This window comes from Mastigoproctus giganteus, chromosome 9 (genome assembly GCF_048544385.1).
Source record: "Mastigoproctus giganteus isolate SK-2022 chromosome 9, ASM4854438v1, whole genome shotgun sequence".
Classification (NCBI taxonomy): domain Eukaryota; kingdom Metazoa; phylum Arthropoda; class Arachnida; order Uropygi; family Thelyphonidae; genus Mastigoproctus; species Mastigoproctus giganteus.
Window position 1 is genome coordinate 113,807,710 of NC_143583.1, and position 20,101 is coordinate 113,827,810.

A 20,101-nucleotide genomic window follows, 5' to 3' on the forward strand; every position below is an offset into this window, starting at 1 on the left:
CCAATCAGGACAAAAACTGGGCTCTACATATGTGCTATATTGCCTGAACCATAAATCTGAGGAAGGGGTAAAACTATGAAAATTAAATGTATGCCTTTTGCAGCTCCTATGGTGTGGCAAGAACTGCACAACCATATTGACAACAGCTATGTCCACAGGACAAAAATATCAGAGATGTCCAGAAAAAGCAAAACCAGCATCAAACAGTCTAACATATCATCTGCAATAAGGTCTGTTCCAAATAATGAAGACCTGCCAGTAACAGGTCTCCCAAAATCCTGGGATAAAGAAAAGAGTGATGAATATGGTGAGGATGCTTGTTTTGCAGATTTTGCTGGACTACCAACGAAAAAAATCAAAATGCATAGTACTTAAACAAGAAGAGCTGAATGACTTTGTTTGTGATTTAAACTTATCTAAAGGGCAAGCAGAACTCCTAGGTTTTAGGTTATTACAAGACTGGAAGTTACTTGAAGTGGGAACTAAAATTACAGCACGTCAAAAATGTCACTAAGTGTTTTCAAAATATTTTGTTATGGAAGATGGTATATGTTTCTGTAAAGAAATCAAACTGGACCTCAATAAGTTTAAAAGCAGTTTTCTGTGCAATGGAAATGCATTCCTATAAATTTTTCTACTTCACGGTGTTATCTTGGAATAAATATAAGAAACTGTCAGAGATCTGGAGTGCAACAAAATACCACGACTATTCTTGGAATGTCTGTGGTGATTTTAAGATAACTGGTTACTCACTGGTCTATAGGGATATTTCACAAAATACAGTTGTTTTCTACATTTGTGGGACATTTGTGCAATAGAAAAATTATTATATTGTGCAGCAGTGAGAAAGAGAGAAGAATGTTTACCAGGGAGAAGAAATATAAAATATTTGTTGGTTAGGAACATTAAAAAAGAGAGAGAGAAAATTTTCCCTCCCAATAAAAAAAAAAAAAAAAAAAGTTTCTCCATCTCTGCATGTAAAGCTTGGATTAATGAAAAATTTTGTTAAAAGTTCAGGATATAGAAAAAATTGGATTCTGCTACCTAAGAGAAGCATTTCCCAATTTAACAGATAGAAAACTGAAGGGAATTTTTCACCAATCCTCAAAGAAACTTTCCAAACATGAAGTATTTGAAGCAAAGATACAGGACAATGAATTATGCTTGATGATCATTTAAAGCACTTGTGCATGGATTTCTTGGGAGAAGGAAAGAAGTTAATTATATAAGAATCTCTGCTGTCAACGTTACTTCAACTTTATAAAGATACAGATTGCTGAATGTCTTTGATAATTCATCTTGATAGAGAAAATTTGGCAGATGTAAGTGATGAGCAAAGAAAACACTTTCATCAGGTCATATCCATGATGCAAAAGCAGTACCAAAGCCACTGGGATACAGTGGCTTTGGTACTGCTTTTGCATCATGGATGCAAAATGAAAAATCAGAAAAACCCTCTTGGTGGCAAGCATTTCTAAAGAAGTATTTTAAAATGATTGACTTATTTTTAAGATAGCATACATATTTTTGTATAATATTTGAAATTAGTCCTTCATTGTTATTAAATGTAGTATATCTTTCAGTGGAGATGTGATAGATGTAATTCTAGTATTTTTGGAATTAGTAGATCAATTCCCTTGAGAATCTGCAAATTTTTCTCCATAAGTATAATTTTTTAATTTTGTTGGCCAGCATAATTTATTTGCTTGACTTTTTGGATATTACTATTGCACTGCATTGCCAAGAATCTCTGCAGGTCAGATCTATGGTAGTTTCTGGCTTGTACTTGTTAGGAGCAACAATACTCTTTCAGTAAAAAGAAGCCTTACATGTAGAAGAGAGCATTTCATCTAAATGTCTTTTTGTTCAGCTCTGACAACCCTGTCTTAAGTCAATTACATATGTATGTGTTTCTTGAAATTTACTCTTCCAGAATACATGACTAGTTTATCATTATAATGCCCAGTGGTTGGTAAGCACAAGTTTCAGACAGGAAGTGAATATAAAGTTGTCAAAGTACACACACACACACACACACACACACACACACACACACACACACACACACACACACACACACACACACACACTTTAAGTGGACTGTGGTTCACACTCACGTGACTACTAAATATGATTAAATGAATGTATTCACAATTTAATGTAAATTCTTCTGACCAGGTGGTCATAAGGGAGAATAAACAACATATTAAAGAAAAAATAAATAAAATAATAATACATAACTAAAATAAAAGTACAAGAAAAACAATAAATCTTCACATCATTAGATGATTCACCACATGGTGAGCAATTGGACAATGCTGTTCCATAAAAATGATACAATAAATATAGTCCCAATATGACCATGTCCTTGATTTTTAGTTTGAAAGCAGAAAGAAACAATTTAGTGAGCTTCTCAAATAGTTTTACTCTACTGTAGACAGTCAAAGAGAGCAGATGCATTTGTAGTGGCTCCAGTGTGCTAACTGAAGGGGAACAATCAGGTGTCATTTTTTTTTTAATTTTATATTAGTAATTTTGTGGAATTAATCTCTATAATATTTTGCAAATTTAAGCCTTAACTTTCTAAAGTAGTTTTGTTAATTTAAATTCTTTCTGGTAACTTTGGTAACTTAATTTTAACTTCACTGGTAGATAACATTTTGGCATACATTTTAATTTCTGCAATACTTTGTTAATTTAAGTTCTGTAATATTGAAAATTTTGTAATCTTTCTTAAGTTCAAATTATTACCTAAATAATGGTTGTTACCAGATCCACTTATGGTACAAAGTCCAAGGACATCGTGACTCAGATATGTCTGCAGGAATTTTTGGTGCGAGTCATAAGTTCATTGATTGTGCAGTTTGTGGCATGTATTCTCTAACTGGTTACACACGATGATACAATGCCAGTGTGAAAGCCACTAGAAACTTATGGACTTGACTTTGATTTAGGAGCAGAAAAGGAGTCTCCAGAAGATGCAGAACTCAGAATGCACACAGATCCAGACTTTTCAACTCTTGATACTGCAAAGCTGCATTTAACCAACTCAGGCAAAATGGAACAATTTGGTTAGAGATTTGGACCTTTTCAAAACCAAGGCTCAATTTGAGCCTTGGTTTTGAAAAGGTCCAAATCAATTGGTTTAGTGTCAAATAACATTAACTACAAATTGATTTTGTAGTTAATATTTTTGTAAATAACAAAGGAAAAGTCATTTGACATTTTTTTTTTTTTTTAAACCGGAAATGTACTTACAGCCCAAGCTAACTTGTAAAGCACTAGAGAGATACAGTTCTATGACATGATGTGCACTGTTATTTATATAAAGTAAAACTAAAGTTATCGTTAAAAAAATGCAATTTTGTAGTTAATGTTGTTTGACACTAAACCTTCGAATTACTAGGATCATGGCTTCAGCAGTAGAATCTTCTTGAAAAGGGGTGTCAAGGTGTCTTTTTAAAGGAAGAGGCAATCTAACAATGACCTATTACTCCATGGATGGTGATTTGGTTTATTGTAACAATGTCTCCTACCAGTGGAGGATTTTCAGTAATTCAACCAAGGTCAGTTTGAAAGCAGTTTTGCTCCATACTGGAAATAAGTATCCATCTATATCAATGGTCTATGCAGTTCACATGAAGGAAATGTACGAGAACCTACAGGTTCTTTTGCAAAAAAAATGCTGTCAAGAATACAAATAGAATATCTGTGTCAACCTAAATGTGGTGGCTTTGCTGACTGAGTTGCAAGGTGGATACACTAAATACTGCTGCTTTTTATGCGAGTGGGACAGCCGAGCAAAGAATTGTACTACAGGGTAAAATAAATGGCCAGATCGTTCAGAAACTACACCAGGCCAAAAAAAATGTAGCACATCTTCCTTTGGTGGATAAGTCAAAAATCTATTTACATCTTCCAGCTACATCAAGCTAGGTTTGATAAAAATATTTATGAAAGTGATGGACAAAAAAGGAGAAAGATCTTCCTGTTTGAGGCAAGAGTTTCCTTGAATCAGTAAGGCCAAAATAAAAGAGGGAATTTTTGTGGGTCCTCAAATCAAACTGGTATTCCAAGAGGAGGAATTCCCTAAAGAATTAAATTCTACAGAAATAAGAGGTGGAATGCATTCGAAAATGTCTGCCTGAACTTTTTAGGCAATGAGAAATCACAAAATTAGTGAAATTGTGGATGATCTAATTTTAGCGCAGAGTGAGTTGGGGTGCAACATATTGTTAACACTTCATTTCCTACATTCATATTTTGACTTTTTTCCTGAAAAATTGGGAGCAGTCTCCAATGAATATGGTGAAAGGTTTCACCAAGATATTTCCCAAATGGAAAAAAGATACCAAGGAAATGGAGTCCAAATGTTGGCAGACTACTGTTGGAATTTCATACAGGAGACACCAATGGACAATTTACAAAAGGCAAAAAATGACAAAATAACTGTTTTGTTAATAGATCCATTGTTCACTATTTAGTACTGTATGTAACATTTTCTTAAAATATATGAAATATTTTTTACTAGATACTTAATTTAACTTTAATCCCTTCTCCCTTAAAATTGGTGGGTGTTGCAGTAATATGGTTGCCATATTTGAATTCAGCAACGTCAAATCTATAAGAATCACACTGAATTTTAACAGGGAGCAAGAAGAAGAAGAAAAAAAAAAAAAAAAAATATATATATATATATATATATATAGAATCAAATTACTAAAGCGTAGAACTGTGATGTTATATTTACTAATGCTATAATTACTAAAGCAGGGATATTATATGATAATATTAACCAATCGGATTAATGCCATCAGCGATAGAACATTACATCCGTCGTTATGCAGTAATGAAATAATGTTAAAATGTAGAGGCCGTTCTGTCGTTTTAAAACCCGAAGCAATCCATGAACTAACCGGACCCTAGACAACAATGGTTAAACATAAATATTAAACTCAATAAAAATTATATATAAATAGCCGTCCATGGGAAAAGATACTTTGCAAGGGACTTTGTTGAGGGCTAAACCCCTACAAAATACCAAACCCATGGCTGGCAGAGCTATCAGTTTCTGTTGTCATCTACCTGTATAACTAGGACCTAAAGAAGTCCATAAGTACCCGCAAGATGGGTATAATATAATAAGATAGAAATTATAATAATAATTATAATAATAAAATTAAAATTATAATAAAATAATATGTAATAAAATAGAAATTATAATAATGAAATTAAGTAGCTTATTAATAGTAATTTTGCAGATTACAGGCTGGATGACATTTAGCTCGACTGATAGCTGAAACAAAATAGTAAATAAGCAATACTGAGAACCAAATAATCTGCTAAACATAGTAAGCTAAATTAGCTAACAAAGGAGAATGGAGAGAAGGCTAGTTAAAGTAATAGTACCTCAATCCCCCTTGAATTGCTCTAATAGTTTATGAGGTATGACAATTTGAATGAAGCAGTATTTTGAAAGGTATTTTACAGATTGTGATGCATTGGAAGCTATGGGCAGGCCCTAAAATAAAGTTTGTATTTGAGGCCATTTACATTTAAACAAAGCATTCAGAATGTCTGTAGAGTTTCTTCGAGAATGCCAACAATCCCACCTAGTGTTGAGTGATTGTTCTAGGCTTGGAAATTAATATTAAATGATATGCTACAATCAGTGAAGGATGACTTGCTTTTAGTAATTCATTTTTACAGAATAAATTGTAATGACAATTAATATAAATAATGTTTCTGTTTAAAATTGTACACTTTTTTTTTTTATCTTTAAAATTTTACTTGATACAGAGCATGGAGCAGTCATAATTGTTAGTCAATGCCCTGACTAATAACTAAAATATATTTCTTTTATATGTTCAGTTCAGCTGCAAAATACTGCTTTCAACATTGCCTTTACCATTAATAATGTATATAAAAATTAAATACATTTCACAGCAAACAAGGAGTTAGTTTTGTACCAACAGGATGAAGTGAATCAAGAACAATACCATCATATATAAAATCATAGTGGTGGAGCAATGTGCAACACTTCACCTATCAAGTAAAACCTATCTTTGGTCACGTTCTATTTTCATACTATGCTGTGGCTCAAAATATTTGCTCAGTTATAACGGAAAAGTAGAAAATTAAATGAAAAAAATCATTTAGTAAAATATATTTTTACTAAATGATTAAAGATCTTTTCATAAAAAAATGGCAACATTCATCCCTTACCTTTTCTGTTTGAACTTATACGAAAACGAAATGGTGTTTGCTTATGGAAAGCAGCAACTTGTTCTGAAAGTGGACAGTATTCTTGACGGCTCTGAACTTCTTGCTTCTTGTTTTCCGAAAGTTTAAAAGGGATAGGCACAGTAACTCTGTCATGTGTCTGTTGAAGCTATAAATAAAACTGGATGTAATGATTTCTGGTAGCCAACATAATTTATTTTTAAGTGATTAAGGTGTGCTAAAATGTGTGTGAGAGAAAGAGAGAGAGAAGGGGGGGGGGGGCAAGTCCTGAATATGTGCTGCAAACTTAGACAGTGAGGAGGACTATGTAGAGTGATTTCTGCTGTATATTAGAATACTCCTTTACTTACAATATGACTTAAATATTCACTGCAATAGTCCCAAATGGATCAGAAGAAACATGCATATAGCATTAATAATAATAATTAAAAAAAGTTGGTGAATCAGCTTAATAATTAACATACTAATTTCAATCTATTTAGTTAAACAGATATAGGCTTAGAGGTAGATCAAGTGAAAGGTGGTTGACAATGTTAAATATTAGAAGGGGACTTAATCTGGCTAGGGCTAAAAATCTAATATGAAATAGAACAGTGTGGAAAAAAACCAGTGAGCTGAAGGTCAAGAAGGAATTGATTTTTTATTGCTAGAGTGACCCGTACACCCATTGGGCATAATGCATGTAGATGATGTAAATTAAATTAAGGCAATCAGCTGTAATTAAAACTTTTGAAATGAACATCCTCTTTGTGCTCAGTATAGGAAATGTTATATCAAAAACTACATTACTGATGTTAAACAGACAAGCTCTCTAACTTTTTCAAAAGTCCTTAATTGCATTTATTATATCAAATAACAACAAGAATCCTGCTATGATTGTTATTTATTTATTTCTTTTTATGAAAACCTCAAGCACGAGACGTATTAAAACCTATCATGCTCAGTACCATGCATGGGTTGAAAGTTGAAGATGAAAGAAGATATCTGTTGACATTAGACTTCAATTTCTGTAGATTAATTTTTAAGAAATGTGTATGATTTTTAGGAAATAGGATATAATTCCAAAAACTGGAAGTTGAATGAATAAATGAGGAAACAGAAATGTTGGCTCTGTGAGTTTGAAGTTGGACAGTGACAGGATGTTGGCTAGTTGAAGTATGATTTGGAAGAGACAGCAGGAATTATAGAAGCAAATTCAGAACAGCCCATGGAAAAATCTATTGAAAAGGCATGCAGCAGAAACAGAATGTCGATGAAACAGAGTGGAGAGACCTTGTTAGAGATATGTCATTAATTAACCTAATTGCCTTCTTTTGAATGGAATCTAGAACCCTCAGAGATTTTGGGAGCACCACAGATTTGGTATTTGTACAGAGGGAACAGCTGTTTGGAGGAAAAGTAATTCTGAGAGTGAAAGAGAAAAACCCAATTTTTCAGATGCAGAGGAAGCAATATTTGTGCTTGTGCCAAGAGAAATTAGAAATCAGTGTAATTCCCAATAGATATATAATTTTGCCTAGAAATCAACTAAATTATCTTTGCCCAGTGGAGAATGCCGATCTCCAGGAAAACCTGGAGATCAGCATTTAAGGAATTGGTAGTGGATATTTTCCAATCTTTCTGAAACAGAACATGTCAAAGGAGATGTCTTTGTGTGTGTTCAGTGCAGCATGATGAAATTAGGTGTCAACTCAGCATTCTGATGAGCATTTCTGACAGTTTGACAAGTAGGATAGATGCCCCTGAAGGAATTAAAATGGAGCCCATCAAACTCTCACCTCCCCAACTCAATGCCAGAGCTCACGCCTGAGCATCAGGCAACACAGTGATAATCTCCAAGGCAGAATGAGCTGGTCCCACAGGAGGTGGTTATTGTCAGTGACACTATTGTTAGGGAAACAGGAAATATGTTGTGCAAGAAGGTTGTTGTTATTTGGTTTTTTAGGAGCATTAGCAACTAAGGCCATATTGCTCCGGGAATATGCAGTGGTCATTCCCTGACTTTTCCGCATCCTCCATATTTGGTGGTGACGGGCTCAAACCCCAGTCTAATCAAGAAGCGTGTGCTACGCACTGTTGTGCAAGAAGGATGTGGAACAGGAACAGGGTATATCTGCCAGGAGCAAAAGTTGTAAAAGTTGTAAAATGTTGTAAAACAGATATCTTTAAAGAGCACAAAAGGTGATGTTGCATGTTGGCACTAATGATATTAAGGGTAGGAGATCTGAGAATTTGCTTAACAAGTACAGGAAATTTTGGGGGAATTCATGAGTTAGGAACTGAATTTAAAGTACCTGGAATTCTACCCAGACACAACAGGAGGGAGTAGTACAAGTTGAGAGCTTTTCAATCAATTCGACCCTGGAGAGAATGTGCAAGGCTCGTGGAGTAGAATTTTTCTCTGTGTGGTCTGTGCTTGTTAACAAGGGAGAGTGTTTTTAAAGGGATGGGATACACAAATAGAAAGGGTGCAAAAATATTTTCTGATACCATTGAGGCAACTGATAGGTGGGTTTGAAATTTGCTAGCTTGCAGGTTGGGGGGATTATACAGATAATAGTTTAACTAGATCAGCAGGTGGAGGTGAAGGTGATTCCTACATTGCTTCTATTGGAAAATGCAGCAGCCTGGAAAGTAAGGTGTCGGGATTTCAGGCCCTGCTGTGCATCATATTGGAACAAATTAATATATGGGCTGTGTAAAGGTAACTAAGAGTAAGAGCATGTACACTAATACTAGGAGCACTGCAAATAATTTTGAATTTGAAGTACTGAGCAAGTAATTAAATGCAGATATTGTATGGTTAGTGGAGACATGGTGTCACTCAGACATAGGTGATGCTGAATTTGAATATGCAGAGTACAGTGTATACAGGAAGGACAGTAAGCATATTAAACTTAAGGCAGTGCATCCAATCAACATGGATGTCCAGTGCAATGTTGAATTAGTTTGGTGTGATATACACACTGGGAAAACAAAATTGGGAATAGCAGTGTGTTAATAGGCTTACTGACTGTGATAAGTAAACAAAACAGCTATACAGAGAAATGGGGGAGTAATAAATCGGAATGTCTTATAATGGGGGTTTAACTTTCCAGATGTTAACAGGAATTTGAGGATTGGTCACTCACACGACATCATCCAATAAATTTAAACAAAACTTGTTTAAATTTATTGGATGATGTTTTGTACAGCAACATGTAAGAGAGGCAACAAGAGGTAGCAATACTTTTGAACTGGTTATAAGCAGTGATTCTTCATGCATTAATAATCTGCATGTAAAAGATCCACTTGGTGGCAGTGATCACAGCGTACTAATGTGGAATTTAAATTCCACATTAGTACTCTCAAGGGTAAAGGCTTTTGCAAGGGAAACGACAGTGGTGTTGGACAGTTTTTAAATTCTATGCAGTGAGACCAACTGATGGTATGTTACCAACAGTAAATTCTAAATGGGAAGCATTCAGGGAAGTAATCATAGAACGTACTATGCTTTTCACAGCAACAAAGAAATGCTGTTCAAGGATTAGACCTAAATGGATGTCGGATGAACTATTGAGACATGCAACAGAGAAGAAAAGTGCATGGGATGAATATAAATTATCTGTTAATACAGAAGCCTAGGGTAGTTATAAATTAGTCTGTAATCAAGTCACAAAGGAGGTTAGGCAAACTAAGGCAGATTATGAGAAGTCTCTGGCAAAGAATATAAAGAAAAACAGCAACGAATTCTATGCTTATAGTAACAGTAGAAGGAAAGGGTTGAATCGCATTGGGCCACTTGACAATTATGGGTTTAACTGCTAATGACCCTGCTCAGGTTGCAGACAATTTGAATAGGTATATTGCATCTACATTCACACATGAATTCTTTAGGGGAGGAGATGGTAAAAGTTTCTCAAAGTCTAATGAGGAGCTAAATGGCCTTGTGATAGCTGAAAGGAAAGTGGAAGAGAAATTGTTAAGGATGGACATAAAAAAAAAGGCATCTAGGGGGATCAATCTATCCACTTATATTAAGGGAGGCATCAAATTAGGTAAGCAAATCCTTACCCATAATTTTGAGAGCAACCTCAGATTTGAGGGAGGTTTCTATGGAAAAGTGCATATATATCACCAATTTGTAAAGGCATGTTAAAAAAGCGACATGAGCAATTACAGACCTGTTAGCTTAACTTATGTTCCAGGAAAAATAATGGAATCACTGGTTAAAAAAGTAATGCAGGAACATTTGGACAGGCATGCAAATATAATGCAATCACAGCATGGATTTCTGAAGGGGCAGTCTTGTTTATCCAATCTGATAGGTTACTATGATGTGGTGACCAAGGAACTGGACGCAAACAATAATTTTGACATCATATACTTAGAATTCAGGAAGGCTTTTGGTACTGTTTCACATAAAAGACTGTTGTACAAACTGGAGCAATGTGCAAGTTACTTCCATGGATAAAGGATGAGTATGGAAGCATAAAGAGAGTGGTTATCAATGGGCACTGCTCTTCATGAACTAATGTTATTAGTGGCGTCCCCCCCCAGGGTTGTGTTGGGACCATTGTTTTGTATATTTATCAATGACATTGATGAATGTATATCAGGCTTAATGTCTAAGTTTGAAGATGATACAGAGGTTGGCAGGGTGGTTAATGACAGTATGCTACTGCAACAATCTAGAAAAGTTAGGCAGATGGGCCAAGATATGGCAACTGAAGTTTAACATTGATAAATGCAAAGTACTGCATATGCATAGCAGTAATCCCAGAGTAATGTACCAACTGTGTGGTATTACACTCAGGGTAATGGACAATGAAAAAGAAAGGCTTCAGTTCTGCAAACTGTAGCTTCTGGAGCCTAGGGACCTTTGAAGTGATCTGATTAAGGTGTTGAAGGCTTTGAATGGATTGAGCAAGCTCAATTTTTATGGGTACACAATTTGTGCCCATAAAAATTCGAATTGAGGAAGGACGGCTGCAGAATAGACGTGCGGAAATTTGTCTTTAGCCAGCAGGCATTTGACTTCTCGAACAAATTTTCATCTGTTGTGGAAGTTGATAGTTTAAATAAATTCAATGAAGAACAAGAAAACTGGAAGGAATGAATAAGTGAAATGGGAGGTTTTTTTTTTTTTTTGCTGATGCTATATAAGCTTGCTTTCTTGCATCATTTGCCACTGTTAATGCTAATTAATTGCACATTTATTTGAAATCGAATTAAAACCTTTTAGTTTACAGGCAGTTCCCACTTTATGAGTTTCCGGGTTGGAGTTTCCCCCCCCCCCCCAAAGTATCAACAAAATCGAAAATATGAACATTAATTGCAAAAAAATGAATGTTAAACATTCATAAATATAGCAATACCTCACTTAGCACTGCTTCAAACAGCACGGCTTTCAATATAACACGGTTTTCAATTAAGTTTAAGTCGAAAATTTGCTGTGCATATTAAAACTCATTCAATATGCCTATATATATATATATGTATGCTGCGTTGTCGTAGCCTTAGGTCGTAGGTGGTAGATGACTTTCATCAACCGGTGAAATACCACCACTTTGCTTATTGGAGGCTTGAAGTGGTGAAACCCATATTTAGTCTCTAGAGCAAAGTTTCCAGCATCCCCCTCTCCCTCCCCCCATACTTCTCCTTCAACCCATGCACGGTACTAAGTACTATAGGTTTTGATACCTTTTGTGTTTGGGGTTTTCATAAAAAAAAAGGGTACGGTACAATATGCTGCTGTGCCAACTATTGTCTCACATGCACATGTGACAATAGTTCCCCCTCAGGCAGTCAGCTGCAACGTGCAACAGTGTTCAGTATTCTTAATTTCATCTTGTTTATGAGAAGACGTGACGTGATAGCTTTTTATTTCAAATTTTTTACCACTTTAAATACGATTGAAAATATCTGCATCTTGGTTAGAAATCACTGCCAACAACATGCATCCTTTTGGCAGCATGTTTTACCCCATTTGGTAAATGATTTCACTGGTTTTGAACTGCAAGTTCAGACAACTGCCAAAGACATTGTGAAGATCAGAAAAGACTTGGGATTCGGAACTGCATTGACTCACATATAAGTGACTTAGATGGTGCAACTCTCCTTGAAATTGATGAGCAAACTGCACATGAAGAAGAGGAAAACAATTCCAAAGTGACACCAAAAGTATTTTCAACAGAAGATTGGAGAAAGTTTTTTTTTGGGAGGGGGGGGGTAACAAGGCCTGCAAGGCGATTATGAATGGAAATCCAAATGTTGAACATAGCATCAAGATATGAAAAATTTTACAAGATGGGATACGATGCTACAAAGACTTGAATGCCAAGAAAAAGAAAAGATGACTTTACCAGACTTCATTATTGAAATACATAAATAAACAACTGCATTTTTATAAGCTTGTTTCTCGTCTCTCATGATGTTACCTTTTCATAAAAAATTTTTTTGCAATTTTTTTTTAATTTCAAATCCTTTTAATTGGCTATCAAGCACAAATTGTTTATAGATTTATTATAATTTGTTTATAGACTGTTTCTTTGGTACGCATTCAATTGAAACCCATTATAATTATATCTCAATCAGCATGGTTTCACATAACACGGAATAGTTTCGGTACCAATTATCAGTGCTATGTAGGGTATTGCTGTACTGCATTTCAAACGAAGCGTGTAGCTATACAATACAGTGTACCCTGCTTTATGATATTAATCCGTTCTAGAGACACTATCGTATCGTGAACCTCGGAAGTTCAAAATTTTCACTATATTACTCTCTAAAAGGTCATTTTTATAGTGTAAATTTTGTATTAGTTACTAATTCAAATCATAAAAATGCACTTTCATCGTTATCATATGTTCTGTTATAAGAACCAATTTTGAATGCCTTTGTAATATTTTTCTAAAGCACATTTCTGGAGGTCGCGACCATAAAACAATAAAAACAATTTGCACTTTCCGGTTTATTGGGCTTTTCTGTCACTGCAAGCAATTATAAACAGGTAGTAAACTCCATGTTATTGCATATGCGAAAATACTGACAGCTGGAATTGTGTGGTTTTTTACGTTATTATGGTGTCCCCTTTTCTGAAATCTTCAATCTTATAAAAAAAACAAAACTTTTCAGAATCCTCTCCTAAACTTGTTACTCCGTGCAAATAATGTTAATTGCAATTTGTGCGTTCCATTAAAAATGCTTATGCATGCTATTAAAATTTATAAAGAAAATAGAAGATTATCTTGGAAACAAATGCCTCTTGAAGCATTTCTGAAGAAGACGACTCCTTGTGCAACAAACCAACGAGTGCCGAGCCAATAATGAGTGATCAACGAGTGTGCATTTAGTCGATGATGAAGAATAAACATTCTTTAACATTTGTAAGTCATAAATAATTTCTTTATTATTATAAGTTGCTTGATGTCACAGGCTACGTTTTCATTTCTTTGGATAAATCAATCATTGTTGAAAACGTAACCCCTATTTTTAACATTATGTCTACGGGAAATAAATTCCCGCTTTACGAGTGCACGCAAGCAACGAATTAACTCAAAGTTGGGAACTATACGTAATTAATTTCACAAAATTGATGAACTTGATCCAGTGATATAGCAGATTTTCGTAGTCTGATAGCTGTTTAGCAAGAGCTTTCGATACCACATTTGGTAACTACTTTGCTGTTCAATAAATTCTTAATGTGATGGATTGGCTTGATGAAGTGATACCACTTTCTCAATTCTTGTTTAAAGTCAATTAGCAGGAGTTTTAAATCATCATCTGTTTAGTAATCTGGAGTCAATGTCTTTGTTTGGAGAGAAGTGGCACGACCACACTAAAATCAGTATAAAATATTTTTATATTTTATGCTGGTTTTGTACACTTATCAAAAATGCACAAACCATCTACCACACATGTATGCTAACTAATTTATAAGAAAATCAATAGCTATTAACAATAATTGGTTATGTTGTGACAACTCTAAATCATGAATACAAACAAATTAACCAAATAGCTTTGAAAGAGATAAGAGCAATAAAACTTTAAATATGAAGCAAGGAAAGTGTTTCATCCTATGTTCTAGCCTCAGGCCAACAAATACCAGCAGGTCAATTATAAATAAGGGGTTAATGCACCCGGAGAAGCTCACCTCCTCCAGTGCATTCCTGCTGCCCTACCCCTCCCTTAGCACCTCCTAGATAATCCCACTGCCCCCAGAGACTGTATCTCCCATTTTGGGAACCATTGCCCTCGTACCATGTGGGAAAAACATAAGTAACAATCTGTGTATCAGGGCTATGAAAAGCAATAAAGTACAAAATTTAATTTTTCTATACAGTAATGCCCAAGAGTATTATAAACAAATTAAATTAATTTGAGCTTTTATTGAAATAGTACTAATGCCAATATAGTATGGCTTGCTGTGACATGGTGCCACTCAGAGATACAAGATGAAGAGAGACTTTTCATCAAACTGGCTGAATGTGAAAAGTGTATATTCCTTGAGTCAGATCAAGATAATGTGGATGTTGAGTCAATGTGGTGTGAAATAACTTGTGGTAAAGAGGAGTAATAGTTTAGGTGTGCTATAGGCTAAGTGACTGAGGAATGACAAAAATTCTCTTTAGGCAGATTGAATGGGCTAGTAACTACGACTGTCTCATTATGAGTGATTTGGCCTACCTCTTATACGCTGGAATACAGAAAATACCCTATATGGTAAAAGTTTTTGAAGTAAACCAGATGACTGCTACTTATCTTAGCATGTCCAAGAGAATATAAAGGAATCCTTATATAATATCCTTATATCCCAATGACATCAAAAGTTGACAGCAGGGTGGGCAAAAGAGGAGGTGACCACAATACCATAAAATCAGTTGTATTTAAAGACACCTATGTGGTCAAATGTGAGAGTTATGAGCATTATAAAAGAATATGTAGTAAAGAGAATGGGAAAGTAGTTTAAGTATCATGGCCCATTGAGCCAGGTCATGATACCTGAAAAAGACTTGGAGTGGTTGCATGTATGGTTTGAAAAATGGAAACTGAAGTTTAATGCTTCTAAATGTAAGGTTATGTGTATGGGAAAGAGAAATCCTTGAATCACATATAAGTTGAGGGAGAGTAGGTGATGCAATTCACTCTGACATGAAATTTTCCATGCAGTGTTAACAGGCAGTTAGGAAGGCACCTGGTACCCTGTCCATAATTTTTATAAATTTTGATAGTGGGGAAAAGGAAGCCATTATCCCTCTATACAACTGTGCTGGAAGTACTGTATTCAGGTCTAGAGAGCATATTAAGTGATGAGTGCAAATCAGTGTCCATATGAAGAATGGCTTTGAAGCTGTGCACTACAAAGTTTGATAACTAGATATCTAAAGTGGGGGGGGGGATCTGATCCAGGCATATAAAACACTAAATACTTTGAATAAAATTAATGAGGAAGGTCTGTTCTCTCTTGTAGGTGAAACAAGAACCAGAGTGCAGGAGGGAGTAAATATAAAACTTCAGGGAATAACAGAAGACTGATATTGTGAAGTCACCTATGGGTGGTAGGTTCTTGAACAGTAGAATAAGATGTCTCCCAAAGTAATAGAGGTAGTGAGTCTGACTAAACTGAAAGCAGAATTGAATGGTTACCTTGTGGAAATGAGATTAGTAAGAATATTCAATTTTTTTTTTTTTTTTTTATTATTTTATTTATTTATTTGTGGCTGGTGCAGAAAAGGTCCATTTCCTTGTATCATTTGGCTTAATATTATAAACTGCATCTTGCAAAACTAATTTTTTTTTTCTCTCTGTGATAATGAAATTATTATTATTATTTTTTTATCAGTACGGGAATATAACACACATCCTTAAATTTTTTAAGAGTCAAATGCATTATTTAAATTTATTTCACTGTTGCACTTGGAGGGCAAAGCTGCATTTCATGTGTAGCATTCAGCAAACCAAGTTTGCTACTTAGTGCACTTATCACACATTGTGGAGGCACTCTGCCATGAGTTGCCTTGGTATTTCACTATTCTAAATAAAACACACTGTCAAAAGGAAAAAATATATTGCTGTTCAATTTTAAGTGTTGCCACTACCCAGACTCAAGTTTCGATCCTGTTTAGGTCTCATAGGTGGGCAATGTGAAGACCTTAACAACCCGGTGACAGGAAGCATCTACATGAGATGCAAGAGGGTGCAGGAAAATAAAATGAAGTAAGTTTATGGCAAGATAGGTGCATTAATTGGCAAACTCAGTTTGCTCAATACTATATACGAAATGGCTTTCATCAACCGGTGAAATACCACTACTTTGCTTATTGGAGGCTTGAAGTGGTGAAACCCATGTTTAGTCTCTAGAGCAAGGTTTCCGGCATCCCCCTCCCCCCATTCTTCTCCTTCAACCCATGCACGGTACTAAGTACTATAGGTTTTGATACCTTTCGTGTTTGGGGTTTTCATAAAAAAAAAAAAAAAAAAGTATTATATAGCACTTGTAGCAGAAGCTTTTGCCACACTCAGTTTAAATTTATTTAATGCAATAAATAAGTTTACGGCTGTGGGTCCGTAAGCATCTGAAAAGTGGCATTTCAAATCTTAATATTTGGGATGTGATTGTCAGCAATTGGACTACCATGTTTTCAATTGCAGTCAGCAGTAGGACTCCAGGATCATCTCAGCTGAATTAGTAATGTGAAAAGATCACAACTGTCACTGATACAGAAATTATAGTTCTTTTTTGTCATGTTAAATCAAAAAAGAAAAGATGTCAAGTATTTGATCCACGTACTAAATTTTACTACAAAGATCGCTACATTTCCAAAACTATTGTAGAAATAAGAAAAAGTATGGAATTAAATGAACATTTAGGGTTATACGTGGCAAATAGAGTACAAAGAAGAGAGAAAGGAGATGTAAAAGTAGGAAGGGAGAAGATAAAGACAATAAGATTTGCAGACAGCCAGGTTTTGATTGCTAATAATGAGGAAGAATTACATGTGGACATGTGTTTTTGTAATGGGCGGCACCTAGAACGTCAGTTCATCTCCGCCTCGTATCTCTGTGAAGAACAGTACCACTGTAGAAGGGCCAGAAATAAGTAGTGTATGTTTGTGTGTATTATGTGTGTGTTCTGTTGTTGTGTCTGACCGCTTGGCTACCCAGAATCATCAGTCACCTGGACAGATGATTCTGGGTACTCGTCCACACCACGGGAAGGTGGGCCAGTCTCAATGGAGCTCGCACTGTCTCAATTCGAGACTCTGACCCACCTGATGTTGGCAAAAGATGGGTCAGATTCCTCTGGGGGCCCACTCCAGAGGAGAAAAAAAAAAAAAAAAAAAAAAAAAGGATTTCCCGTGGTGTTAAAAAAAAAAAAATAAAATAAAAAATAAATAAATAAAATAAAATAAAATAAATAATAAACAAATAAATAAAAAGTAAATGAATAAATAAATAAATAGAAAATAAATGAATAAACTAATAAAAAGAAAAAAAAAAAAAAAAATAAATAAATAAAAAATAAATAAAAATAAATATAAAAAAAAAAAAAAAAAAAAAAATTTGGGAATGTTGCTCCCTATTGAGTAGCTTCACCAGACAAAGAAGTAGAATTATTCGTAGACGTATAACAAATTCTTCTTCTTGTGAAAACATCGGATGCAAACCGCTGAAGAGCAACATAAGAATTCTTGTCTCCCACCAGCAAAGTTTCATGCCCATGAGAGAGTGTAGAAACTGACGAACGAAGAACATCTCTAAAGTCATTATACAGCGGACATTCAAATAAAATGTGGCTCCAATTTTCATTTTCCCCGCATTGACAAGCTTCCGTCCTAGAAAGACCAAAACGACATAGTTTTTCGTTAAGAGATCCATGTCCCGTTAAGAGGAAGGATGTATATAAATCCAAAGAGAACCAGACAGGTTTCTGCTTTACACAAAAGGTCACCTCAGGGAAAAAAGTCCTAGTAACAGATCCGACAGATGACGTATCCCAGCGTGTCTGCCATAGATTTATCATTTCATTCCACAAACGATTACGTTCTTGCTTAATATCTGAATTAATGTTCAGAACCAAACCCATAAATTCAGTTGATAGTTGGTTTTTTAACCTATAACAAAGACCTCTGTAAGCAACGTGAAGGTCCAATGGCAATACACCTGCAAGAACCTGCAGTGCAGAAGTTGAAACAGTACGACAAGCTCTTAACATACATAATAATATTGTGCGTTGCATAGTAGCCAACTTCAATCGAAATTTAACAGTTCTAAGCCTGTGAAACCATACACCTGCCGCATAAGTAGCCATAGGAAGGAATACGGCATTATAATAAATTCTCATGGTACGTCTAGAAAGTCCCCAGTCTGAACGAGAAATTTTTACAATAGCACCAGTGAATCTCCTGATCTTTGTTGTTACATTATTTAAATGAGAGACAAAATTAAGCTTTGAGTCGATTGTAATCCCAAGTAATTTAGTTTCAGAGACAAGTGGAATCCTGTTATTATTAATCTTCACTAAAGGGGGTCGTTGAGGGTTTAAATGTGATCCAAAGATCATCATTTTAGTCTTAGACAAACTTATTGTCAATTTATTATCCACTGTCCATTGAAATAAATTTTGTAAGACATCATTGGCATTACTTTCGATAGCAGATCTAGATGAACCATGAATTAAGATAGTGAGATCGTCGGCATAAGCGATGATTTTAGTGCTACTGAAACAACGGGAAATCCAATCCTGTAATACCATATTCCATATAAGAGGCCCTAAGATAGATCCCTGGGGACATCCTCGTGAGACTTCTCTAGACACCTCCTGAAATTTAGATTTCACTAAAATGTGACGATTACTGAAATAGCTTGCGAACAGATGGTACAGTTGCTGAGAGCATCCAGCTGATCGTAACCGTTCGAGAGCACTCTGCCACCATAGAGAATCAAATGCGCCCTCGAAATCAACAAAGGTAGCTAACGTGTACTTTGATGTTGAATTCTCAATGCTGCGAGCAAATTCAACAAGTGCATCTTCACAAGACTTCCCTACACAGAACCCGTATTGATTAGAGGACACCATATTTTTCGACTGAAGAAGATCAGTAACACGCAGAGTCATTAGGCGCTCTAGCAACTTCCCAAGATTTGGCAAAAGTGCAATAGGCCTATAAGATCTAGGATTTAATGCTGGTTTATCTGGTTTTTTAATCAGTTTTAAAAGCGCAATTTTCCACATATCAGGAAAGAGACCTTCTTGAAGACATTTATTAAAAAGTAAAAGCAGTACTTGTGGACGCAATTTGAAAAATCGCAAAATAAATGTATTTTCAACCAGATCTATCCCTGGACATTTCTTAATATTAATCTTTTTAGCAACAGAGGTTAACTCATCAATGGTAAATTCTTCTGTCTGAATATTGGTGGTATAAAGCGAATTTGCAACTCGAATATTTGAATGTACAACAGAATCAGTAGTTAGATCATCCACCGGGAATAGTCTGTCAAGAATAACATTAACTGTATTTATCCAATCAGTAGTCTCCAGGAAATCTTCTTTCACAGTGCCGTATACGTCTAAAGAGTGAATCTTATTACGAGCTATCTTATAAATAAGACCCCATGGATTATCATTACCAGCACTGTGAACAAACTCCTTCCATGTTTCCCGTTTACGTGTGGCTATAGCCTTTACATAACGTTGTTTGAGTAAAATGTATTGAGAGTAAAAATAAGCTACTTCATCAGAATGCCAATCCCTACGTCGACGCTGATATTTTCGACGGGCTTGATGTACCTTTTTCCTTAAAGAAGACAATTCTGAGGTCCACCAGGAACAGGTCTTTAAACTAATCTTTTTCTTGCTGGCCGATTTGTAAGA

The 20,101-nt window shown here is 35.3% G+C and overlaps 1 protein-coding gene across 1 annotated transcript in view; it reads right to left on the reverse strand.

Moving 5' to 3' along the window:
* Nucleotides 1-20,101, reverse strand: part of LOC150080654 (targeting protein for Xklp2-A-like) — a 231,563-nt gene that overhangs the window by 102,583 nt on the left and 108,879 nt on the right. Inside the window, exon 7 of the mRNA XM_090380773.1 lies at nt 6,226-6,391. Within this exon, the coding sequence (XP_090236899.1) occupies nt 6,226-6,391 (166 nt within the window). The remainder of the gene's footprint in view (nt 1-6,225; nt 6,392-20,101) is intronic.